The sequence below is a fragment of the Pygocentrus nattereri genome, chromosome 21, assembly GCF_015220715.1.
Source record: "Pygocentrus nattereri isolate fPygNat1 chromosome 21, fPygNat1.pri, whole genome shotgun sequence".
Taxonomy (NCBI): Eukaryota; Metazoa; Chordata; class Actinopteri; order Characiformes; family Serrasalmidae; genus Pygocentrus; species Pygocentrus nattereri.
The window spans coordinates 19,827,565-19,853,889 of record NC_051231.1 but is presented as its reverse complement, the minus strand read 5'-3'; the positions used below and the strand labels follow the sequence as shown (position 1 = coordinate 19,853,889).

Here is a 26,325-nt window from a genome sequence, read left to right as displayed (position 1 = left end):
AAAAACGTGGATGAAATAAAGCGACATGGCCTTACGGGAAACTTCGTAGAATGCCAGTATCTTTAACTGTTGTTATGAGGACACTGGGTAAGTTTATTGTTTCATTTCGGACGGTATGAGCTATTGAAATTAACAAGAAAGGCAAGATTAGGGCTGAGCCTTGCACTTCAAGTTTTAGAAACAAATGAAAAGAATACTGTTAGGTGCAGCAAAAGTCTTCATGCTTTTAAAGCGTAAATGAGTGTGAAGCACAGCTGTGGCCTGATATTTACTGTCATGGTTATATATGGTTGGGGTTATATATTGAAAGTTTCTGATTTAGACCTACTTTAAAACTTATTTACGGAGCAGCCAACCGGATAGAGCATTTCGACCCATCGCTCGAGTTTCATCCATTCAAATGAAACGAGCTTTTTCGTTCCAGGTTTGTCTTCACACGCACCCCGCTTGGGATTTTTCTGTTATAAATCATTCTAACTTGATAAAATTCTGCTATACATTTCCCCGTCATTTGACTTAAAAACAGATGTAACATTTGTGATGCAAGACGTTGACGTTGTTGCAGTGATAATTTATGAACGGTATTTCGTACGTGACTTTATAGACAACATTCTGTGAAGTGAACCGGACACATGGCTCACTGTAATCAAATAAAGACGGGTTTTCATTTGAAACCGGTTATTTTACTCTTTTGAGTTCAGATGTGTTTGTTCACGTCGTTTGTAGTTAACAATGTGTACTGCGTAGTACAAATGTTGGGTAAGTCTGCATATTACTGTAATATTAAGTAAAGAGAAGGTGCGTCGTTTCACAAAATATGGTAAATCTAAACTAAATCAACCTCAACCAAAACCTCTTTTCAAATCAAGTTCGTTACTGCCTTGTGTATAGTGTTACATATCATTTAATTAATTTGGGTAGAGAATCCCCTTAATTCCATTTAGTTGCTAAGCAGGATGTTACCATTTCCATCCAGTAAAAAAAAACGGTTGGAAACTGATTTGAAATGGAAAACCGTGTCGTTGAATCGTGTTTCTCACTCTTGTGAGGGTCTGTCATCTGTTGTCTTTTGTGAAACCACTGTCAGTGATCAAAACTAGAGTCTAAAGCCATATTAAATAACACTAAATAATACCATACTAAATATTATGTCAGAACAGTTCACCACCATTAGCAGGGCATTCTTTGATATGGTATGTATAGCATTGTAGTATGCAATGTGTATTGGACACATCCTAAGCATCTGAATCTATCTTTATCAGTGAGAGAAGGGGGTGGGACCTGTGCAGTACATGGGTCTGTGTGTTTGTTTTCTGAAAGTCACAGAAATTCTCAGGTTTTTGATTTTTAGGCTTATTTTGTTACAAGGCAAGTGCCACCAAACAAATCTGAGTCAAATTAGTCTGTTTGCAGTTAGAGCCATGTAGAATCAAGACACATTGCATACATGATTGGAAATCATAACTTGAAAATATGTGTATCATTACACCCTTATTAGGCATGCATCCTTACCCTCAGGGAATACTACGGGTCATTTTTATTTTGATGGTGGCCTCTAAACACTACGGTTAACTCTGGAGATTGCCTGGATCTCAAGGAATGAAAAATGTTTTCATTCACCCTTATTCATGCACACACAGTATGCATGCCTCCTTTTTTTTTCATAAGGTGCTGAGTAATTGAAGGGAACTTTGAATGAGTGTATGTATGCATGTGTGATGGAGGAGAGATTTGAGTGAGCAGTCATCAAATGAAAGTGCAGACAAGTGGATGTGAATAGCTCTGGAATTCAGAGATTTGTTGGGTCAAAGCCAGGGTCGTGCCAGAGAGGAGCCGAACAGCATGTGAGTATTGTGTGCTGCTGACAGCTCGGCTAAAGACTCTCTAACCTAATCTAACACAATGATAGGCACTGCCATAATGTTTCTTTCTCACATGCTCTGTCTTGCTCCTTTCTAATTATACCCTTCTTTGGCACTCTGAATGGAGTTTGTTTCTTTGCTCTGCTTATTTTTTTAACATTGTATGCTCTCGGATTATAGCCTGCAATGTACATGTACATACCTTGGTTACTTGTTTTACAGACCTGATTTCTGTGATGTGTAGACTAGTATCTAGGCAAAGATTTGGATTTGTGGCAACTGGTAACCTTGTAATGTAAACTGCAGGGAAATGGAAATGATTGGACATAACTTTCACGTAAGCACATCATTAATCTGATAATGTGGATTATAAGATCTGCGTTAGTCAGAAAATAATAATATTTCTTTTTAAATATGTCTCCTAGCCAACTCAAGAGTTTGCAAACACACCAATGAAGAAACATGTTTAAATTTGTTTCTAGAGATTCTTTTTGCATGTAGTAATTTTTCATAAAGTCATTCTGACTTATATTTATTCTGCAGTTTTTATGTTCCTGTCACTCGTCAAACTCTGAAAATCTGATGACGTCCTTAATGAATGATATAAGTGACCAATATAATTTCCAATAAAATAAATCACAGTAATGCGGTTTACATGACCAACTGAACAGTCAGATCAGATAATGTTTGAATTATTAGCAGGCATGCAAATATACTCATTGAATGTAGGCACGACACCTAATCTACCAATGTATTTTGTAATGATAGTTATTGTCCTACTCTGTTATGCAGCATTTTTTTGCAGTAACCTTTTTTCTGTTAACATCTACCACTGCCACTTATTCAATGGTAGATGTTAACAAAATCACATGGGTCTACAGTACCTCATGGGTCTGCAGTGACTCAGTTGACTGACATCAGAGGCAATTCTGTTGTTATGGGTCCATGCACATGTCCAGGACAGAGGGGTGCCAGATCTGTACTGTAAGGTTTATGCGTATGCATACCATGCAGTTATGTAGACTATTCATGGTGTTGTATCTGGTTTTATAGAGAGAACTTATTATATAATAGGCCAATAGAATTTTTGCAAGCGGTTATGCAATTCAAATGTGCATCCCACTCATACAGTGGGAATGAGAGTGAAATTAGAGCAAGGACTCTGTGTTGCTGCATTTTCTGAAGTTCTTTCAATTTGGCACACTCTTCTTTGCAGAATTGTTTTAATTTGGCTAAATTGAGGGTTTTCAAGCATGAACTGCCCATTTAAGGTGTTGCCACAGTATCTCAATGAGATTCAAGTCAGAACTTTGGCTTGGCCACTTCAAAACTTAGTTTTGTTTCTTTTGAGTCATTCAGAGGTAGACTTGTTTCTGTGCTTCAAATCATTGTCCTGCTTCATAGCCAAACTATGCTTGAGCTTTAGGTCACAAACTGACTTTTTGATAGAGAGCAGTATTCATGGTTATTCAATTATGACAAGTCAACAAGGTTCCACAGAAGCAAGGCAGCCCCAGACTATCACACTACCATGTTTGGACGTTGCTCTTATGGTAGCATGTAGTGTTAGTTTTATGTCACATGTCACAATGTAACAGGACCCATGTCTTACAAAATTTTCCACCTTAATTGGAAACAACTAATACCATAGTAAAGTCAATTGAATTTAGTTAAGGGGTTGATTTAGTAGCAATGGGGGAAATTACTTTTTCATATAGCCAGGTAAGTCTGAGCAGCATTTTTCCTTGAATAAATGAAATTGTCATTTACGAATAGCATTTGCTGTTTATTTGGGTTATCTACTATAAAGTAGTTTGATGATCTGAAACATTCAAGTGTGACTCATATGCAAAAAATAGAAGAAATGCTTTTTCACAAGACTGTATCGGTCTGATGTTCTCTGTAATGGTATAAAGACTAAACAGGAACAGGTAAAAATGTTATCATAATCTATTGCTTTGATGGGAACATTGTACTTCCCCATAGGTTAAGAAAGGAAAAAAGAATGTCCTCATTTTGAAAAATGGATGAGCAAACATGATGTCACTGTGTATTTGAATTTAGTTTGAAATGGACAACTCTTGTGTAGTAATCTGCTTTCTGCCATTTATGTAATAGTTTTCATGTGAATGTCCTTCCACTTAATGTGCTTCCACACCCACTTACTCTTTTCCCTCTCCAGACTGAAACATGTGCCACTCTTGGGGAGTAAGTAGTAGGCAGCTAGCACTTTGGTTTGATTCATGTGTCTTTCTCAGCCTTCACTGGTGGAAACGTGGTTGAGGCCTTTAAGTGATGATGAATATGGAGACAGAGAGCTCAGGGAGATGTTCACTGCTACAGTGATGATGGTGGTGTGGAAGCCAATGGAGACATTACTGTCCACATCAGACACTTTCAGTCTGTTCCATGGTTCATTTAAATCAGTTTCCACTTTACATCTTCTTTACCCTAAAAAGGCCTCAAGGCCATACAAGTACCAAATGCAGGGGTGGGGTCCTTCCTGGGATCAGAAATACTCCTCCTTCTTCCCACTAGGTTTCGCCATCCAAAGCAGCAATTATACGGAGCATTGATATGGATGGTCTGGAGATATTTAAAAATAACTAAGTACTCATGGTGGGCCCAGTTAAGTAGGAAAGCATGGGCTGTCTTAAATATAAAGGTGCTTAAAAGGGTTCTTTGGAGTGAATCCATAGAAGAACCACTTTTGCTTTGTCAAAGAACCTTTTGATGAATGGTTCTGTACAAAATTCAATAGGAGCCACTCAGATGTAGTTTTTCTGTAACAGATGGACTCTAGATGGAACATTTTTAAGGGTGTACAAGAAAACAGATTTGAATGTGACCACGCCTGATTAACCTGGCGAAATAATACGTTTGATAGTTAAGGTATGGCTGGGATGTAAAAACTTTACACAACGTTATTACTGAGAATGATGTTGAGGGATGTTGTTTTGAGATTAACAGCTAAGCAGTAGACGATAGAAGTTTGAGCTTTAACTGATCCACCATATTCTCGCATAAATTAAGCTTATTGACTTTTGTGTACACAGCTCCTAGTGGGATGTCAATGAATGGCAGCCACAACTGACTGTGGCTTCGGTGCGCTTGAGCTCCCAGGCTGAATGGACAGGATGGTAGAGATCCCCTGAATAACATGGCCTCACTGGCCCCTGTGTGCAATAAGCCTTCATACTCTGCAGTGCCAGGAAGAGGAGAGATAAAAGATTGGCTGGTCTCTATAGAGTGTTTGGCCTAAAGTGTGGTTAGACAGCCTTTAAAATCACCTAACTGTAATCCTATGGAAATCCTTTGGATGTAGCACAAAACAAACAGTGTCTTTTCACTACCTCGAGAACATTTACCCTTGGTTAGATCTGGTTTGCTGTGTTGCAGAGCACTGATACAGATTTTGTCATGACACTAATATGAAGTCATGAAAAAAAATGGATGAACCAATATGTACTGATACTGATTATTAACACACGAGAAAAACAGTTGATATATATGAGGAATTTAAAAGTAAACATACAAAAAACATTTTAATACAAATATTAATGCAAGGCTAATTTATATTTGATTAAAAATAGACAAAACAGTTGTAGCATAAGTTTGGACACCCTACCAGTTATAAAGTATCAGAACTGAACTTGTTTGGCAGTTCAAGAATTGTAATTAGGAATTGTCAGCCGAGAGCAGTTCCAGAGAGTAATACATTTTCTGACTTGCCTAAGAATCTGCATCATTCACAGTTACTATTGTACACTATTGCAAAATGGGCCTGATTACCAGTTACAACTGCCAGTTCTGTTCTGTGCATACACCAGGCATGTTCCTTGTTCTGGGAATGTTAATTTATTTCAGACTTTTGGAAATTTGTTAGTACTATTTTAATGACAGTGTTGAATCTTATTTATGCCTCAAAGCTAGCTCATTGCTTACAGAATGATGGAGAAATGCTTACAATTAACCAATGCAGAATGCTATTCTGTGGTGTCACTGCAGCTAAAAAGATGATTATTCAAGTTTGGTTTACTCCAGAACTTAATTTACAAAAATTTTGGATTCGTAACTTGACAGAATTGTCAAAAGATGAAACAAGCTTGAAAAGCAGTAGCATCTGCTATTAGAAATATATAGTATGTATAAATGTGTAGGAATTGTTATTGTACTATTATTATTGGACTACAGAAGATTTCAGTCGAGGTGAGATCTGGAAAACCAAGAAAGCTCTCAGATTGAACTGCTTGTGTACTGGCCAGAAAGGCACAGCAAACCCCCCTAAAGGACTTGCATGAAGGTTTGTCTGACGTAGAAGTCATGATGCACTGTTCTACATGATCTACATCAGGAAGAAACCTTACCTGCGATCTCATCATAAGAGTCAATGTCTGAAGTGTGCAAAACAGAATAGCCGGTGGCATTTATTATGCTGTGGAGTGATGCAGTAAAAACTGAACTCTTTGAACTGAAATACACCAAAGGTATTTTTGGAGGAAAAAAGGAGCAACATTTGATGAAAAATAACATCTTGCTAACTATTAAGCATAGGGATGGTTCTTGTAAGATTTGGGCTTCTGTGGCAGCCAGTAGACCAGGAGGCATTGCACAGGTAGATGGGAAAATGGACTTCACTAAACATCAGCAAATTCTGGAATGAAATATGACAGTCAGTTGAGAAACTGAAAAAAAGAAGGCCAGTTTCTACAACAGGACAATGATATAAAACATACCTTAAAATCCACAACGAAATACTTCAAGAAATGCAAACTGAACCTGTTAGAATTTGCCCTCACAGTTCCCGTACTTCAAACATCATCAGAAATTTTTTGATGGATCTTAAACATGCTATGCATGAAAGATGGCCCAAGAACATCTCAAAATGTTTTGAAAGGAAAAGTGGGTGAAAATTCCTTAAACAAGAAAAGAAATACTCCTAGCTGACTGCAAATGCATTTTCAAACTGTAATATTTTCAAAAGGTGTTCTTACTAAGTACTGACTTTGTAATTGTCTTAAATAGTTTGCTGCAAATATGTAATTTGGCCAAGGGTGTCAATACTTTTGCATACAACAGTAGTTCTTATTAAAAGTGAAGGGTCACCAGGATAATAAGCCACTCTTACCTTACCACTCAGTCCACTCGTAAAAGAAGTTAGTTAAGCAACTAAAATGGTTTTACTTAGAAAAAAATATACAATATTGTGATCTATACTAAAACGGTCATAAATTATACTGTGACAAAAATGTTTTGCCGTTCCCTGCAGTACTACTTATCCAATGTTTTTTCTTTAACACAACTATGTTTTAAAATTGGGTGTTTTGGGTTTTTTTTTTCTTCAATTTAAGCACTTCTTTTAATATGAGCATACTCAAACATTCTAATACTACACAGTAAAAAATATACAGCTAATACATGACATTACACAACATGAGTGTGTGCTATTTCAGGTTAGATTTGTTACAGGATTGGACAAGAATCATTCTGTTTTTCTGGTGATATCAGCTATGATATCAATACCTGATATCAAATTTTGTTTTACTCTAATATTTCAATTTCTTATATGATGCAGTTCCGATTTTTATATTGTGCATAGCTCACTTGCAGAGTAAGATCAGTTTTGTTCATTTAAGGACATGCAGCTTTGCTGACTCTTGTCTTGTCAAACCAGTAATCAACTATATAATTACATATCTGTACAAAAAGGGACATAGCACAGAAATATTGAAAATCAAATCAAGTCTTTGATCTCAAAATTGAAAATTATATCTTAAACATAGCATATTCTTACACCCCTAATGGTGCTGATCTCTACACCATCCCTAACTTTCCTCTAGATAATCTAAAGAAGCGGTGTGGGTCCACACAAACATTACTTCATGTCAGTCTGAGGTAATCCTTTGTTTATTTGGCCTGAAGCGCATTATGGATATGTATGCTATGAAAGTCTTATGAAACATTTTAAACATGTCCAAGCTGCGGTTAAAATAGTTTGTCTAGAGCTAAAATAACAGACACAGGGCTATTGTATCCTGGAGCTGGAAATTCCCTTGAGGGTTTGTGGTGACCTCTACGACATGATCCACAAAATTCAGTTACTACCTACAAAAGAGTCTTGTGGCTAAATTTGTTGAGCTCTGTGTTTCTGGAACCTGTACCATGTTTGCATAAATGGCAAACCGTTATTTCCGGAAAACTGTGTGAACTGTCCTTGAAAAAAATATAATTTTTTTGTCTTTTTGTGTCCAAGTGTATTACTTGGTTGAGAGACTTGAGGAATTCTTCCCACCAGCATTTGCTTGACGCCATTTCTCATTGTATCCAATGCAATGTTAACATGCGCAAAGTAATTTCTACTCTGTACTTTTCACTGTACATTTGTTGTCTTAAAGGTTCATCTGAAATCATCTGAAATTCTTTTTTCTTTTGCTGACCCTAAGTTGACCTCTCCAGATGGTTAATATGCATCAACCTATGTCACTGGAAATCTATATTATATGGAGACTATTGCTGAAACATGATACTGAATGCAGCCCTGCTGCTTGGCATTCTGTGATGTGATAGCACCATGGCAGTTCATATAAACTGACATTCTTGGAGAGCCAGAGTGTGTGTAAAGATCCTGTATGAATGTGAGTGATCCATGGAAGCTGCAGATGCAGTGTCTCCCATTGCATTCTAGAGGACTAGGCCTATGACTTTCTAAGGTCAGTTGATTTCCAGTTGGGTTTCAACTGAGCAAATGGTATTGTGTAAAATGCTATGACTTTTTTTGTATATTAGGGGTGTTACGAAAGGTCTATTATCATATTTTTTAATACAGGTTTGTCAAACAACATTCATTGTGAATGAAATATCATATTCATATCCATCTATAATACTCTCCCCAAAAATAAGACAATCACAAAAGTAAACTCCTCCACAGTCATTTACATTTTATGTGTATTTAAATTCATCTAGTAAGGAAAATTTGTTATTTTGTTGTGATTTTCATACACCATGTCATGTTGTCTTGTAGACCAGGCAGTAATGTATTAACAGTTTTTAATCTATCAGGAGAGGGCAGCAGAACGTCATTATGATTGTTGCAGTAGTGTGGCACTTCCTAAAGAGAGTCACACAGAAATTACGGTTTCCATTCAAATTGTGTCTGTGATTACCTGTCGACTTTGTCTTCGATTACTCATTAAGACAGTTTTGTTTCTTTCCACCTGCATTGTGGTTCACGCCTTATGTCCGTGCAAGAAAGCTGATAAGAAGTAGGCTAAATCAGGTAGAGTCATTCTGGTTAATGGTTGCTCTGTTGTACTGAGACTGACAGGGCGCGTGCTCACTGCACTCACTCTTTAACTGAGAGGGAGAGTCACTGAAGCTCATTCAGAGAGACAGAGAGGGAATGAGTGAGAGAGCTGTTACTGCTTCCTTAAAGAAACTTAATCTGTGGAAGTGATCTAGGCGAACAATTTTCTCTCTTCTTTTTCTTGAAAACTTTGAACATGTAAGTAGACTTTTCTTTTCATTTCTAATGTCTCTGGCATGTCATTCGCATTCTTTTTGTATTTTTGATGCTCCAATCTTTCTATTTTTCAGTAAATACAAACAATTTGAGTTATGTTTTTGTACTAAGCTGATTAGAATTGTGGGTACTTTTAGTGAAATCCAATATAGAGTCCCCTTGGTTTTTGGAATTTTGTGATGTGGTAGGACCTCAGTGGTTCATATAGACTGTTAGGAAATGTGTTCATTGCTTATTAAATGTCTGCGGCTTTTAAAGTGATTTTTTGTAAATAATGTGCTGTATTGCTGTTTTGATTTCTTTAGTATTTTGCTTAGGTTGATTAGGACATCATTTTGAGTAGGCATTAGAAACATTACCACAGTTTTGACTATGGGTAATGTCAGTCTGTGATTTGTTGTTCAGTCCATTGCATTCACTGGTGTTCCTTGTTTAACTTGGTTTAAATTGTGATGGCAATTTAGGATTTTATGGATAACGTCATGCAAACTTCATTTTTTGTTGTTTTTGTTTTTAGAAAACTAAGAATGAGTAACAACCTTGAATACAAAGTTGATTTAAAAAAACTGAATTGGCTCACATTGAGCATTTATGATCTAGCATTTTATCCACATTATTGGATGCATCATTTCATGTTGGTTTAAAACAATTCTAGGCAATTCTAGACAAGTCAGGCCCCAGCTTAATTTTATATTTAAAGTAATTTTAGCTTTAAGCTTTTAACAGATATTCTTGTCCAGAGCATATTAATACCACAATTTGTTTGTGGTTCACTGTGTTGGTCAGATTGAATACTCATTGTATATCCTAATAACATCCTAATAATTAGTTAGTGATATTTAACACCTGTAAGCATAAGAGAAGCAGAAAATATTTCATAATAATAAACTGTGTCTTGTAGCTAGTGATGGATCACTGCTATATAGCCCTTTTACCTGTTAATCATTCTCCCAGCTGTGGATATCCCTGCTTACTCAAGACGCTGTCATTTTGACGTAGACTGGCACAAACAGTTCCACAGACAGGAAACTAAGCAGACTCCCTTATTGGCCTGAAGCCCATGGCCTGGTAGATGTGTGACTTTGTGCTTAGGTGTAGTCTCACATGTACAAGTCTGAACTGTGAGGTTCATGTCATACCTGAGTCATGGTTAAAAAGGACTACAAGTGTACAGCTCTAGAAGCATTTGTAAAAGATAATGATGTCAAACAAGACTGAATTTCCATCCATCCTTTTGAGCAGATGTGTTTAGAGTAATCTACACCTATAATCAAGTAAAAGTGTAATTACTTCAGTAAATTAATGACTCAAGAAGGAAAAGTACATTACAAAAAACAACTTGAGTAGAAGTACAAAAGTAGCGGGCTCAAAAAAACTGTATAAGTACTGAGTAACTTACAGATCTTCAGCAGTACATCCAGCATCCATTAGTATAGGCAGTGAGGTTTATCAAGTTTTATTTTCTCTATTTAATGCACACTCTGTTTAAAATAAAATGACAAACCTTTGAAATAAGGTATGACCAATCACAAAGCTGTTCATGTGGTCTCTGGCATAACAGTGAAATAAAACACAAAAAATTGGGCTTGTAAAATATAAAATGTAAAAAGTAGATTTCTTTACTTGCAAGTATACCTGTGTATAATTTGAAAATATTCAAGAAAGAACAGATGCATCAAATTTATTCTTGTGTCTGGGTGAATGTATCTGCCAACATACATGTGTGTATTGCTTTATCATTATCAGTTAGAAAAGGTGAAGTATGTAATGTGGTTATGTGATAAGTAGGCAAACTAGCCCTAAACTAAAATTGTGGCACCACTTAACTCTTAAAAATAAGGTTGCTAAAAAGGGTTATTCTTGTAATGACAAAAAAGAACCACTTTAGGATGATCTTTTACAGAAAGAGTGTGAAGACTTTTGAAGGATGTCCACATTATGTAATAGTTCTATGTCAATTAAAAGTTTCTCATTCAAGCCTTTTTCTAAAGGGTGTAGACCAAGAGACTGTACTCTGACAGAGGTGCTTCTGTCTTTTGAGAACTTCAGTTCTATATATGAAGAGACATAATTTATCACCAAGACAGCATGAAATCAGCCACAACTGAATGCAAATGTAGAAATCAGAACTAAAGCCCTGTCTATCAACCTCTCCACCTTATTTGTGTTTTTGTTGAGCACTGCTTACCACTTTGTAATCTATATTTGTTTGTCTTTCTTTACTATTAACATTGCTCAGGTGCATAGAAGTCACTCACTTTAAATGGGCAAATTAAAGGGCAACTATTAAGTAGAATACCCCTCCAAACACACACACACCCTGCTGACAGAGCATTGCTGTAAGGCGCAGTTAGACTAAGATTCTGAGCTGTCCTGCTAAACCTTTGTTTGCCTGAGTCCCTTGGAATCTGCTCTGACCCCCCTCTGGCTCTGGGTCTTGAGACCTTGTCATGGTTGAAAGGTTAAATCGTTCCCTGGGACTAGCCAGTCTCATTTTGGTTCAAACTGCTAAATTAGTCCTTTGTGAGCATGCATGATAAAATACAGCTGTATTAATTTTTTTTTTTATTTCTCAGGGGGCTGTCAAGGACGTGAAAATATAGTATTTTGACTTAAAGAACACCAGCGTGGCAAACATGGAGGTCAAAGAGGAGATCAGTGACACAGACAGTGGGATTATTCTTCATTCTGGTAGGTGCAGATAGCCGTGCCCATTATTTGATGCCATAAATATTTCAGTCATGGTTGACTATTTACTTTTGTTTTCAAGAAGGTAATCAACAAGACTTAGAAGTGCAACTGTAGAAACATTATCATCACTGTCGTAAAACCCTGTAAAACCGCATATCTCTAGAACTTTCTAGAATAAAAAAAAATCTTTAAAAAAACTGGGAACATTATTTCCCTTGATTTGCTTAATAAAAATAGTTTGATTTAGGATGTAAACGATTTTAACATGTTAAAGTTTAAGCTCCCAAGTCCATATGGAAACTAAGCAGCAAAATCATCATATTGTCAATTAATCAATTCTGTGATGTCACAAAAACCAAGGCATTATACATCTCCACCAGTTTAGCCTTCAGCAGTTTAGCCTTGTCCATTCACACTGTTATAAGAGTTAAGTTATAAGTTATAAGAAACGTTTCAGTAGAAAACAGCTAAGGCACAACTCAAGGCCAATAAGAACAGAGATCAGATTGCAAATATCAGTCAGGCTCAGTAACAAAAACAATTAATTTTAAGGGGTAAAGAGATTCAAAGAGGTTGGATGATGGCTATGTAAATTTAAAGGCTGTTCGGCTCTTTCATCAACATAAATGGCATGCATGGACCTCATGAAATGTAGCAAATGAGCCCTTTAATGTATGTTTAATGTTTAATTAGGAGATGTTGATACAGAAATACCAATATGTTTTTGTTATCCATGACTAATATATTTAATGTATTTTTTTGTGAAGTTTGTGGTGGAATGTGTACAATGTCTCTGCATAGCATGGTAGCAAGGCCAGTGTTCAAAATGCAGGAAATTCCCAAGATAAAATCTTCTTAATCATTGAAGATGAGAGGATTTATTTTGCAAATTCTTGGTATGTAAATCACAAATGACAAATGCTTTACATTCTTGCTATGCCATGCCTCTTTAGAAAACTCATGCTGTATCTTACCCAGACTGTCTTTTGTGGAAAATGAAGAAGCTTCTCTAATCAAGATCACTGGTGACATTCTTTGCAGATGTAATATAGTCAAGTTAAGTCAGAATGAATTTATATAGCAATTTGTGCAACAGTCATTGTCACAAAGCAGCTTTATCAAAAAATCTGGGGCCAAGACCCCATGAGCAAGCCACTTAGCCTGCTATTTTTTGTGTACATGTTTATGTGTGTAAGGACTGGCTGCAGCATTCTGGATTAATTCAAGTTTGTTAAGGCTTTTTCTGGAACATTCAGATAGCAGGGCATTACAGTAATCCAGATAAATGCATGAACTATCTTTTCTTCATCCTGTAGAGACTCTGAATTTCTTAATTTGGTGATATTGCAAAGATAGAGAAAATCTGTTCTAGTAATATTGGTTTTGTATTGAAGGATGGATCAATTGTGGTGCCAAGGTTTTTTACGGATGTACCTGATGCAGCTGAGAAGCTATTAAGTTTGACAGTAAAGTAATTTGTTTGTTTATATTCACAAACCGGTAGCAATCAGTCAGGTAAGATCTGAATCAGGAAAGATCTATTCCTGTTACTCTGACAAGGTTTTCTAGCCGAGAGAGAGAGAGAGAGGTCTGAAGTAGACCCAGCAGAGAATGATAAGAGATTGTGTACAATTTTTCTAGTGCTGTCTATGTACTGTGATTAGGCCTAAATCCAGACTGATTTTTTGTTTTGTTTTGTTTTGTTTTGTTTTGTTTTTGTGTGTCATTCCTATACAAATAGGAACTTAGTTGTTGTGCTGCAGCTGTTTCCGAAATCTTTGATATAAAAGGAAGATTTTAGACAGGTCTATAATTTGATAGTTTGCAGGGATAAAGATTAAGTTTCTTAATCAAATGTCTAATTACTGCTCACTTGAGTTTTTGGTATATGGACAAGGCTATGAGAGAAGTTTATTATTGAGAGAAGAAGCTTGGTTATTTCTGCCAAAAAGTGTTTGATTAAACTTGTAATAACTTGATCTAATATGCAAATAGAAGTTTTTGAGGAGGAAATAATGTAACTATCTCAGCTTGTTGAAGCAAGATAAACGATTTCATCCTCTCTGTAGAAATTACAAAGTACTCAAGATCTCAAATAGCTTTGTAGGGCAGCAGGTTTGTAATGGTGTGAGTTTGGAATTTTTTGCTTGGTTGTTTCAGTTTTGTCATTAAAGAACTTCATCAAATCATTGCTGTAGGTTTTGTCAAATTGGTTGCTATATCTCAACCTCAGCTGCTTAGACAAAGCTATGTACATAATTGTGGCTTGTGGAGTGGCTTCATTTAGAGCAAAGTATTCATTAGGTCTAATCCATGTTTCTGTGAGGCACAGTGTCAAAATCATGATCAGTAATAAGTCCATTTACAGACTCTATCTGTCACACTCTATCTCACACTCTATCTCTCACAATGGAAGATTTTCTATGAAGACCTAATAGACATTTTTTTATTTACAGTGCAACATGGTGATGTTTGCTGCTAACGCAGAGTCAAAAGACACTTTTTATGCTGTCACAGCTTTGAATGCTAAAAGATATCAGCATAAGATGAAGGAATGTGTAATCTCTTCAGACATACCTAACACAATAGCTTTCGCCTTCAGTCATCACTGACACGAGACAAGAACATATTTCTTTGTTTCTAGCAACACTGTTGGGCTACTTTCCTAAAAGCCACCAGCATTTACCTTTTAGCTTTACTGATGATTAAATCACTTTTGTGTATCTGTGTTTGTTTCCTTAAACATTACACTATACACCACATGCCACATCCTGGAGAAGTACACATCTTCAGATACAGCCTTGTCTGTCTCATGCCCATCTTATGCTCATCAGATTCTTTTATTTAAATACTTGAGGTACATTTTTAACTTTAAAACAAATGTATTCAATTAAGACTATTTAAGAAAGAATTTGTTGCACCATAGAATCTCAAATGTCACCACAATGTGATGCATTTACTTTGGTACAATTCAGAATTATTTTTTGAAAATACACTTTGTGAATTGTACAAATTGAGTATTGAGTACAAATGTGACAGGAGAAACTATTTATAATACACTTTGCTTTTTGCTTTTTATTTGTTTTTACATTTAAAATAGCCCACAATTTTTTTTATTAAAAAGTGGCTGTTTTATTGATTGCAATTATTATTATTATTATTATTATTATTATTATTAGATCCCAAAATTCTTATGTGAATGAATCCCCACCTTCAGATAGATGCATCCTTTTGAGATACTAATATAAAGATAAACTACAGGTGAAAAGGACACTTGAGATGCCAACGCAGTCAGGATTTTGTAGCTCTCTTATGTTCCTGCTAAAAAGTTGATCTAGCCCTTGGGTGTATAACTGTGTGTGTGTGTGTGTGTGTGTGTGTGTGTGTGTGTGTGTGTGTGTGTGTGTGTGTGTGTGTGTGTGTGTGTTGCAGGACCTGACAGTCCCACTACGGGGATGAAGGATGTGATTACACACACTCGGGCTGTGAAGCTAAAGCGGCAGTCACTGGAGGACAGGCTGGAGCTGTGTATTCTGGAGCTGAAAAAACTCTGTATCAGAGAAGCTGTGAGTCAACTTTCAAACAAACATGCACACACATTGTTCAAGAAGAGATACATCACAGAGAGAGACATACACAACTAAAAGTACAGAGGGACTTCCATTGTAGCATTGATCAAACATGAGAGAGGCTGAACAAACATAAACAGTTTTCTTTTGACCGTTCAGCTAGCCTGTAGAGGAGAACGACTTGATGTGGATTTGTTCTCTGCTAACCCTTTTCCCACGCCAATTATTACTGTCTTGGTCAAACAAATGAAGGAATTTGTCATATCCAGGTGTTCTCAAGAAAGTCTCAGCCCTCTGTCACAATAACAATTGAAATCATGCCTTAGCGACAGGGTTTGGATTGTCTATACTTGAATTGGCACACCCCTGATGTGGCTCACCAGAGCTCGTGGTGTGCGGTTTTGTGTCTCCATTAGATAAATATCACCACAAGCATTACCTAGGTGTTTTGAATAGAACTGATCTTGGGAGGGACAGTAGGATTTGTCTGGGAGGCAAGATGAGAAAGAACAGAATCTTTGAGTAACAGTATTGCATAAGCTGCAGCAGTTGAGAACAGAGGCTTGCCTGGACTCGCTGATTATAGTTTCATACAGGAAAAGCAGGAACCTTGGCTAAAGCCACATTTGCAGTAACTCCTTTGTTACTTTATCTGCGACTGAATACAGTTTGTTACATTTCAGCTGTTTACTTGTAGTTGTGAAGTATGAATCAGCATGTCTCAAAATATCAATATGCCCTCCATATTTAAAACACGGATCTTCTGCTTCATGCAGGAACTCACAGGACACTTGTCTTCAGACTACCCTCTGTTGCCTGGGGAGAAACCGCCACAGATTCGCAGACGCATTGGGGCAGCTTTTAAGCTAGATGAGCAGAGCATTCTACACAGAGGAGGAGAGGTAAAGGGCAAAACTGCGTGACCAGTAAAACTTTCATTATAATCTACTCCCATTAAAAACTAAGATGTAGAAAAGAAGGAATTGTATATTTTTTTAGCGCTAAAGAAACACATTGTGAGGTGGAGCTCTTTTACATTAAAACAAGTAATAAAAAAATGTCAGCATAACACTCCCTTTGTTTTTTACTTAGTATAATTTTAATTTTGAAAGTAATTTCACTTTTTAATCAAATAAATTCAGTCACTTTTATAAAGGTAGACAAACCTGTTTCATAAAACTTTATAAATGAAAAATAGATGTCAGTGGATGTCACTGAAACGATTATTTTTCAGGATTCAGAGCTATGTACGGTGGAGGCTAAGCTGGCCCTGCAGCAGCAGATCTACGTTGCGGCCCGCAGACTGTGCCAGGAGGAGCACCTCAGCAAGGCAGTGAAGAAGAGCAGAGTGCAGCAGTGCAAGCGTGAAGAACAGAAGCTCAAGGAACTCCAAGAGGCTGTGTTCCAGCTGCGGCTTGCTCATGGCCGTTCTTCACCGCGCCCTGGAATGATTCTGCCGAAGCGTAAGGGTGCTTCTCAGTTCTGGACAGTATTGATGAAATTCAATATCATAAATGTATAATATTACAAGATAGTTATATCCCATTGCTTCTTTTCCATAGTAAACACTGACAGTGGTCTCTCTACTACAGTTACTTTTAATCATTTTATCATTTCTTGTGTTTTCAGATCAAGCCACATCAGATGACAGTTCATTGTCAGATTCAGCAGTGTTGGATGAAGGTAAATAGTTTCTTTGATACTTTTATACTATGAATCATAAAAGTGGCACCCACACGTCATCACTGTATTGACAGTGTCTTCTCTTTTATCACTGTTTCAGAAGAGCTAATGAGCCAGTCATCCCAGCTCTCCTCTGAGCCCCCTCCTGTTGTAGACTGTCTTTCTATTCCCCCAGGCACTTCCCATCGTCCTCTCACGCCTACTGGCTCCTGTCCCCTACTTCAGCCACCTGACCCCAGCCCCTGTCAGCAACCCACACTGCCCCTCCAGGCTTTACACCCCTGCCACAGCCCCACAATAGAGTTTGAGCCTGCCCCCATCCAGAACTCCCCCTGGAAAGAATCTAGCCTAGATCAGCCATACCAAAAACAGAAAAAGTCTTGTTCCAGCAGCACCAAATCCAGGTATGTCCAACATCTGAGCCCAACACTAAAATCCATGATTTGTTTTTTAATTAAATTAATGTTGGTCTTATGCACACGCTATGCATGTACAAAAAAGTCTTATGAATAACGGTTGAATATCGTCATGTTAATGGAAAAAATATCTTACTTTTTGAGGTGAATTGATCTCCGATTAAGCTTATGTAAGCTTTACCCTCACCAATCATAAGGCTGATGTTTTTTCTGACACATAGCTTTTTGTAAAAAAAAAAAAAAACAAAAAAGAAAAAAAAGAAATTTACTGTATTGGTAATTCAGCACTAACATGATGTGGCAAACCTCATAATTGTGCTAGCAGTAATTAACATGTATATCTAGGCCTCTAGTTTCTTTAATCAAATAAAGTGTACACTAGTAACACTCAAATCCTTCTCATATTTTATACTACAATCCTTGTGTTATTAATGGGCTTTAATGTGGATTTGTGCATGGAATTGACCAGTGTGGCTGTAGAGCAACAAAAGAAAAGAATTAAGCCAGCATTTCTACTCAGAAAGAAGTCTTCTGGCCATGGATGGCCATGGGATCTTCAGGATTCTCCAAACACTACTGGAAGCATTTGAGATATGACTGTTTCAATGGCTTTTTCCCCTTAAGCCGTCATTAAGACAATTTAAGTAATTTCATGGGTGTGTAGGGTTACACCTCCAATTTGTTGATGACCCCATTAAACAATATGTACATTTATATAAAAGTCAGTCTAAAAATAACACATCATAATTACAACAGTGATTTTTTTGTTCTTGCAGTCCTGCTGTTACTCCTACATTGCCTCCACTGAAACCCTGTTTGGAAGAGGCAGGCGTGACACTGCAGATACCCTGTCACAAATCGCTAAGACACACACAATCCAGCAGTGCCCCCTCCACTCCAGAGATGCATCTACGCAGAGGTTATTCACTCAGGTCAGCATTTGCTAGAAAGGAAAAATGACTAATGACTTTTAGTGTCATTAGTAGTTTCTTTCTCTCAATTTTTTTTCACTTATTCAGTTGTATTGGTCAAAATATTAATGGTTAGAACTGTTTGGATTTGCAGAGTTCCAAACACTGAGCCACCACAAGAGGTGGAGCGGGACAGAGGCAGATCACAGGGGCCCAGGAGGCGACTGACAGATGTTAATTTGACATCATCATCTCCAGAGTACTCCCCGATGAGATTAGCGATGGGAAACCCAATGTATTACTCCAGTTCTGAGGACAGTAACTCTGAGCATTCTTCGACTCTTTCCTATGTCAGCTCACCATGCCAAGAGCATCCAGCAGAGCTACAGAGGCCATACCAAGCACAGTATAGATACCACTACACCAGTCTCCCTGATAATTACATTCCCCAGCCCTACATGCCACTTGGCCACTACAAAAACTCCTCACCCCAACTTTCCTCAAGCTTCCACAGTGGATATGTGGATGAAGGAAGGGGCCATGAAATGGACATGAGTAGAATGTATATGAGGCATCAACCTCCACCTTCTTGCACCAATGGCCATTATGAGTATTGGTATGAAGAGGCACCCCCACACCAGGTATACAGGCCAGTTCCTCCGCACCTCAAGCTTTCTCGGGCCCCATCACTCAGAGAGTACCCCCACCACCCTAGCAGGGGCCTCCCTCGCCAGGTGGTTTCAGAAGAGCTCAAGTCGTGGCACCAGAGGAGCCAGTTGCGGCCGCCCCGACCGCACTCCCTGGACAGACATCGGCAAGGCGCAGTGCGCTTCAAAAACCTACCTGGACACGAGTCACCTCTGTCCCAGCAACACAGTTTCCAGGAACATCAGGTGAAATATCTGTTTTGATTGCTACTCATTGGTTATGTTCACATTACAGAGTTGTAGTCCACTAGAAAATCTTTTTTTTTTCTGCAAAATGTGACACAGATGTTTTTACAGACCTGTGTGATCTTTTCAAATCATGTTCGAAACACTTTCTGCTCCTAAATCAGATACAAATCTAGTATGTAGCAATAGTACCATAATGAGAAATATCAGATCAAAATACATTTTTTGTTTTGTTTTACATGTGCATGTCATATAAATGTGGGTTGCACATCAGCAGCAGCTTTAACTTGATGTTAAAATGTGTGCATGTGGGTCCTTCCAGGGCATAGATGCTCACAATAATGACCGTTTTGTGGGTCACTTATAGAAATGTGAACCATTAACACACACAAGGGTGGAATTTGAGCAAAAAAATCAAAGCACATGAGCAATAAATCGTGTAATGTGAACCTAGCCATGGTATGTGGATGAGGTAAATTATATTCACCATATCCTAGGTCCTGACAACAACAAACAGCACTTTTTGAAGCAAGCTGAGGGCTTTATGAAACTTAATAGCACAAGCTCACCTTACTGTCATGTTTCAAACTGTTGGAAGAGAGAGGAATTTCTACAGAGTACGAGAAGAGAAACTCAGGCACTGTCCAGGCCTGTCCGTAAAAACTCAGAAGCTGCCAGAGAGACAACACAGGTTTAATAATGTTGTGCTTTAACAGAGTTAAGTCACAGCAGGAACAAGGTGCGGCATGTAAATGAAGAGCTCTTGACTGGAATTAGATGAAGGAATTGAATGTGAAATTTCTACACCAATGCTAACTTAAGCAACATGGTAATGCTTCAGGTGCGCTATGCTGTCTTTTTACTTTGGACATCTGGTTTAAAGGGAAGTTTCTTCATAGTTCAGCAGTTAAGATGTTGATATAGTGATACAGGGTGATTTGAAGTGAAATGGTACTTTGTATAGAAATGTACCAACTTATTTCATTACAATAGTAGTGACACGAATCAGGGGTTATATGTTTAAAATGCAATTAAACCATTTTATTTGCTATCCATAAAGACAGTGACACTTCATATGTCTTCTGAGGTAAAATGCTGGTAAAAAAATGTTTTCTTTGGGTTTTCTGTCACCTTACTACACCCTACATGTGTCTGTCTGCCATGAATGGATTTAAAAAATCTTATTTGAGGCCAAAATCTCAGTCTCAAGGTCAAAAGCTTATGTAAAACAACATTTCAGGCATTAAGCAGTGTTTCTTATTTAAACCATTTTGTGTAATAGCTTTTGTAGCGTTGAAGTAGATTTTAGAGGCATTAAATGCTTTGTACATCTGGTTCCTATCACCACCCACTCGAACAATTCTGATCCAGTGAATTTCTCTAGAACCCATGTGTCAAACACAAGACCTGTGGGCCAGATCACACCCGCAACACAATACTATTCGGCCCGCAAAAGTATTTTAGTTTTCCATTAGTATTAGCCGTTTTATAACACCCTGCACATATATTTCTGTATTTTAATTATTCATGTAATATTTCAAGGTCTACTACTTGTGTTTTACCGTTTAGGTTTTTGTGTATTTGGAATAAACAGTGGCCAGTTTGGGTTACAGCACAACATTAATTAAAATGAAATAAAACTAGAGATGTTCTCTGACCCATGAATTTGTTGAGATTTTTAATATGACCCTTTTAGTGGTTGAGTTTGACAGCCTTGCTCTAGAGTGTCGCATTTCACATCAGACCACTCTGAATGACTTTGGTTACATACAAACGGTGAAATGCCCATTTATTCTAGAGTTTTTGCTACCTGTGAGGTAACTTTTTACTAATTTAGAGACGTTTTTATACTTTTTTATTAGCACAGGTTTGTGAGAAAAGGCATTCAGGGTTGATTTGTTGTTTTGTTAGAGCCAGTTTACATTGGCTGAAATGTCTGTGAACTCGATATGCAAGTGAGCATTCCATGGCTCAAGGAGAAAAGCTTGAATTGAATGAAGGAAACTGTAATAGCAGCCCTACAGGTTGGTTCCTTTATATATGCTGAAGTTAGATAATTTGTTTGGCCAGCATTTTACAGTGTACTCCCACTCTGTTTGTCTAATTGTAGATGTCTCTAAAAATCTTCTAACTATATAATGGCTGGCATGTTCCCAATGCTGAAACTGATATGGATATTGTTAAGTGATTTTTTTTGACAGTTTCAATACAACATTGTTGTGTTTTGATGACAGGAATACACCCACAGCACCTGGAGCTTAAGTCGTGACATGATAAACCACAAAACCTCATTAAGTTGACAATTTAGTTAAGCCTAAAAGTGTATCACATTGCCTGTGTCCATTGGAAGTGGTATGAACAACATAAAGATATGGTACAACCTATAAAATGTGATTTCTCCAGCATTATTTCACAAAAAAAGTGAAGCAATCCTATTATAGTTAGAATTGGTAACCAAAGGAATGCATTAGACATGTCCCAACAAGATGACTTAACGAATGAAAATTCCCCCACAAAATAAGTCAGCTGTGAAAGCGGGAGAAAAGGAAACAAAAATAAGTGTGAAAATGTCCCCTCTCACTCTCTCCACAGAAGCTTCAAAAATCCAACAGAACTTCAGTAACTCAAACAATAATACTTGTGATGCAGTTGTCTCCAGCTTCTACACTCTATTACAAATTCAAGCTTTGGTTTAATTGAATCAGCAATGAGCTCATGTGTTCATTAGTCTTTAAGCCGTCTCTTTGAGGGAAAAGCTCTTGGTGTTTTCGGAGTTTATTCAGGAGTTAGGATGTGGGAACACTGACTCTGCTTTGACACACACAGTTGCTTCCACATTCCAGTATCGCGTTTCAGCCTTCGCTAATGATTTACATGGTCAAGTGTTCCAAAGACTGGAGCAGCTGGAATAGTTTTAAACACATTATTTTTCCAAATATAAAAGTCCCATACTTTTACTGACTTGACCTGGTAGCCTAATAATCAGTGAATAGATTATTATTGATTCTCATGAGTTGATTTTAGCCATTTTTCTTTATTTTGTTTCAAAATCTTGTGTGCAGCTTTCCCATCAAAATGTAGAGGCAATGTAAGAGACGGTCTCTTATACAGTTCCTCTTAAAATGTGAACAGGAATTTGGTTTTATTAAGTTTTCCTTAGGTGTTCGGTTTTTACTCAAATAGTGTTTAACAAAAGTAGCCTGTGCATTTCCAGTGTCAGTCAGTTTGTTTTGAAGTTTAATGCTGTTGGGCGCATTTCTTCCTGCAAACTTCACAATAAAGATTTTTAAAAGGTTCTTGGCTTGGACAAATGGTTCAAGGAAAAACCCTTCATTCGTATATGTCAGTCTCATTTCTAATAGTGGTTCTTTAAGGTACCATCCATTGAAAGGTTCTTTATGGAACCAGAATTGCTTCTTAGGCTTGTCATAGTTATTACAGAATTGCGTGAACACAATTATTTATTTTTAATATTTTAAATATTTTTCTGTCGTTAGCTTTAACGATCATATCTGTACATTGCAACAAAGAGAATGTGAATTGGGTCCATTTTCATCTGTTGAGTGCAGGTAAATGTAAAGAAAGAAGAAAACAGTTATTCATACATGGGGCTTACAAAAACAGCAAAAGTTGTCTTGGTGCTATAACGTGTTTAAAGGGCAGCTGTGAGGAATGTTTATTTGAAGTATCGATTTCTACTCAGGATCGATTGCTAGGACGCAGCTAGACGACTAATTGTCAAGTTTGACCATTTTTGGCATGTGCTTTAATACAAACAATATTGCATATAGTGAACAAAAATACAAATTGTTACTCAAAATTAATTTGAAATTTGAATGTCAGCTAAAACTTAACGTAAGCTATGTTCTATGTTCTAACTTTCAGAAAAATTATTTTTAAGAGGGTGGAAGGTGGAAGCTCTTTTGCAGAAAGAAAGGTGGTTCTTCACCTCTCCATTGTACCTTTTATTAGAGCTTACTTGAATACATTTGCTTTTGCTGAAGGAATCAGTTAATGGAGTGACTTACGGCTCAGCTGTTCTAAGCAGGGTTGATTTGAGCCACTCCTTTAGTCAACAGCACTGAGTCACTGTGTGAAACTGCTCCCTCCCAGTGTTACAATGCTGATACTAGATACTGAGTTAAATCTCTTGCTCTCCCAGCACTGATTGCAGCTAAAAGCAAATCAGCCCTCTGTGCTCTCCTTCAGGGAAAAAGTAAACATAGCTTATCTGGGGCAAACACATTTCAACTCACAATTAACTCTCTTGTTCTTTTCTGCTCTAGGTACCCCAAAGACAAATTATCCAGAGGACTGCTGATGGAACACCAATCAAATGGTACGACGAAGAAGATGCTGAGATTGTCAGCCAGGTGTAGGACCCCATACCTGTGGAAAGGAAACTAGTTAACACCTGTCAAGAGTCCTATTTATGATTTAATTTATTGAACCATTAGATGAAAGTGATTTTTCCATGGTTATATCTAGATTAGTTGGGCTAATCTTGAGCTTTTGACATTTTTAAATGCCTTTTCACCTAATAATACACTACAATGAACTGTTTTATACCTGAACTTCTGCTGTGAAAGACAATGGTGTTGTTAATAGAGTAGATTTCTACATTTTGTACAATGAAAGAAAATCTAATTTGTTACTAAAATGAGTTTTTATGTGTTGTTTTCCCTTGCCAATCTATGTTGCTGCTTAAGCAAATAAAATGGAGAGGGGATTACACTGTGTTGCTGAATTTATCCAAAAGAGCCCAGTGTTACAATCCACGTCCTAATATTTAAAAAATACTGTTCAACTTTACCATTACATGTATACACAACTTTAACACATAACAAACAGCATGTTTGAGGTGCAATAAGGACACATTCAACTAATAAGCAGACAAGATAAAAGGAAGTGACAACAAATGAAATATAGCAGAACTTGATACCAGAACAGACAGTTTGTACTGACTCTAGAGGATAAATTGCATGTACTCCTAAAGAGGAATTCTTCTGATTTGAATGATTGTAGAAGAAACACTGCCTTCATTTCTTTACAGTGATGGTGGCAGTTTTTTAAATAAAAATGAATAGACAAAAATCAAATCTATTGTAAACAGGGTTCATTTCTTTCTGTGCAGTAACTCAGAGAGGCATTACATGCTTTGGATGTCTGGTTCCAGTCACCACTACTGTGAATGAAAAACATGCATTATTTTTTAATTGGATAAATGACATTTTTAATTGGATAAATGTCACGAGTAAAGGCGAAGTTTGTCTAATGAGCATGAACAACTGTGACAATGTACGTTTAACTTTTGTAAATATGCCTTGCTTTGAATTCCACAGATATACATATCGGGGGTCTGTTCTGCAAATTTAATTTCCAAAAAAAAGTTGAGACAGTATGTGAAATACTGAAAAAGCAGAAAGAAGTGATTAGTAAATGCTGTTTAACCTGTATTAAACTAAACAAAATTTGGGACTGAAGAATATTAACCACTGTATTATATAATCTTTCGCTTTAATAGCACTTAATAATTGTTTGGTGACTGAAAACACCAATTGATAGTTTTAAAAGCAGGCATTACCGCCATGGGAGACCCTACCAGGAGTTTTGGCAAACTGGTCCTAGGTGACAGGTCAGACAAAGTGTGATCGATAATAACCCCTATGAAAAGACAAAAACAGCACTTGTGTACCCACCCTGGAGCCAGGCCTGGTGGAGGGGCTCGCCAGCGAGCGGCATTTACTCATGGTGCCCGGCCGGGCCGAGCCCGAAGGAGTTACATGAGTCCCCCCTCCCATCGACCCACCACCAATGGGAGGGGCAGTAGTAGGGGTTCGGTGCTTTGTGGATCGGTCAGTGTCCGAAGGCGTGGGCCTTGGCGTTCTGATCCTCGGTTGCTGAAACTGGCTTTTGGAACTTGGAACGTTACCTCACTGGCAGGGAAGGAGCCTGAGTTGATGCGTGAGGTTGAGAGATACCGGCTAGATATAGTCGGGCTCACCTCAACACACAGCTTGGGCTCTGGGTCCAATCTCCTTGAGAGGGGCTGGACTTTATTCTTTTCTGTAGTTGCCCATGGTGAGAGGCGGCGGGCAGGTGTGGGCTTTCTCATAGCCCCTCGACTCGGTGCCTGTATGTTGGGGTTTTCTCCGGTAGTCGAGAGGGTAGCTTCCCTACGTCTTCGGGTTGAGGAACGGGTCCTGACTGCTGTCTGTGTTTATGCACCGAACAGCAGTTCAGAGTACCCAGCCTTCTTAGAGTCCTTGGAAAGGGTGCTTGAAAGTGCTCCTCCTGGAGATTCTATTGTCCTACTGGGGGACTTTAACGCTCACGTGGGCAATGACAGTGAGACCTGGAGGGGTGTGATTGGGAGGCTTGGCCACTGTGATATGAACCCGAGTGGTGTTCAGTTTTTGCACTTCTGTGCAAACCACAGTTTGTCCATCACGAACACCATGTTTGAACACAAGGATGTCCATAAGTGCACATGGCACCAGGACACCCTAGGCCATAGTTCAATGACTGACTTTGTAGTCGTGTCATCGGACTTGCGGCCATGTGTTTTGGACACTCAGGTAAAGACAGGAGCTGAGCTGTCAACTGATGACCACCTAGTGAGTTGGATCAGGTGGTGGGGGAAGATGCTGGTCAGACCAGGCAAGCCCAAACGTATAGTGAGGGTTTGCTGGGAACGTCTGGCAGAAGAACCTGTCAGATTGGTCTTCAACTCACACCTCCGTCAGAACTTTGACCAGATATCGGGGGAGATGGGGGACAT

General features: G+C 37.9%; 1 protein-coding gene across 3 annotated transcripts; it reads left to right on the top strand.

The window, feature by feature from the left end:
• Positions 1-24,276, top strand: inavab (innate immunity activator b). Of its 3 annotated transcripts, none has more exons than XM_017681932.1 (10): positions 1-87; positions 11,958-12,072; positions 15,505-15,638; positions 16,418-16,543; positions 16,876-17,104; positions 17,271-17,324; positions 17,425-17,728; positions 18,517-18,672; positions 18,806-19,544; positions 23,831-24,276. In XM_017681932.1, the coding sequence occupies exons 2-10, from the start codon at positions 12,018-12,020 to the stop codon at positions 23,921-23,923; spliced, it is 1,890 nt and encodes a 629-aa protein (XP_017537421.1). In that variant the 5' UTR covers positions 1-87; positions 11,958-12,017; the 3' UTR covers positions 23,924-24,276. The 3 variants fall into 3 exon arrangements, with proteins under 3 accessions (XP_017537421.1, XP_017537423.1, XP_017537420.1); XM_017681934.2 differs by lacking the exon at positions 1-87 and adding an exon at positions 9,075-9,363 and having other exon boundaries at positions 17,500-17,728; XM_017681931.2 differs by lacking the exon at positions 1-87 and adding an exon at positions 9,110-9,363.
• The last annotated feature ends 2,049 nt before the right edge of the window (positions 24,277-26,325 follow it).

Bases quoted from the DNA above. Each gene is read 5' to 3' on its own strand.
- inavab (XM_017681932.1), top strand. From the start codon at position 12,018: ATGGAGGTCAAAGAGGAGATCAGTGACACAGACAGTGGGATTATTCTT. The intron at 12,073-15,504 runs GTAGGTGCAGAT...TGTGTGTTGCAG, and splicing joins TGGGATTATTCTTCATTCTG to GACCTGACAGTCCCACTACG. The intron at 18,673-18,805 runs GTCAGCATTTGC...TTGGATTTGCAG, and splicing joins CGCAGAGGTTATTCACTCAG to AGTTCCAAACACTGAGCCAC.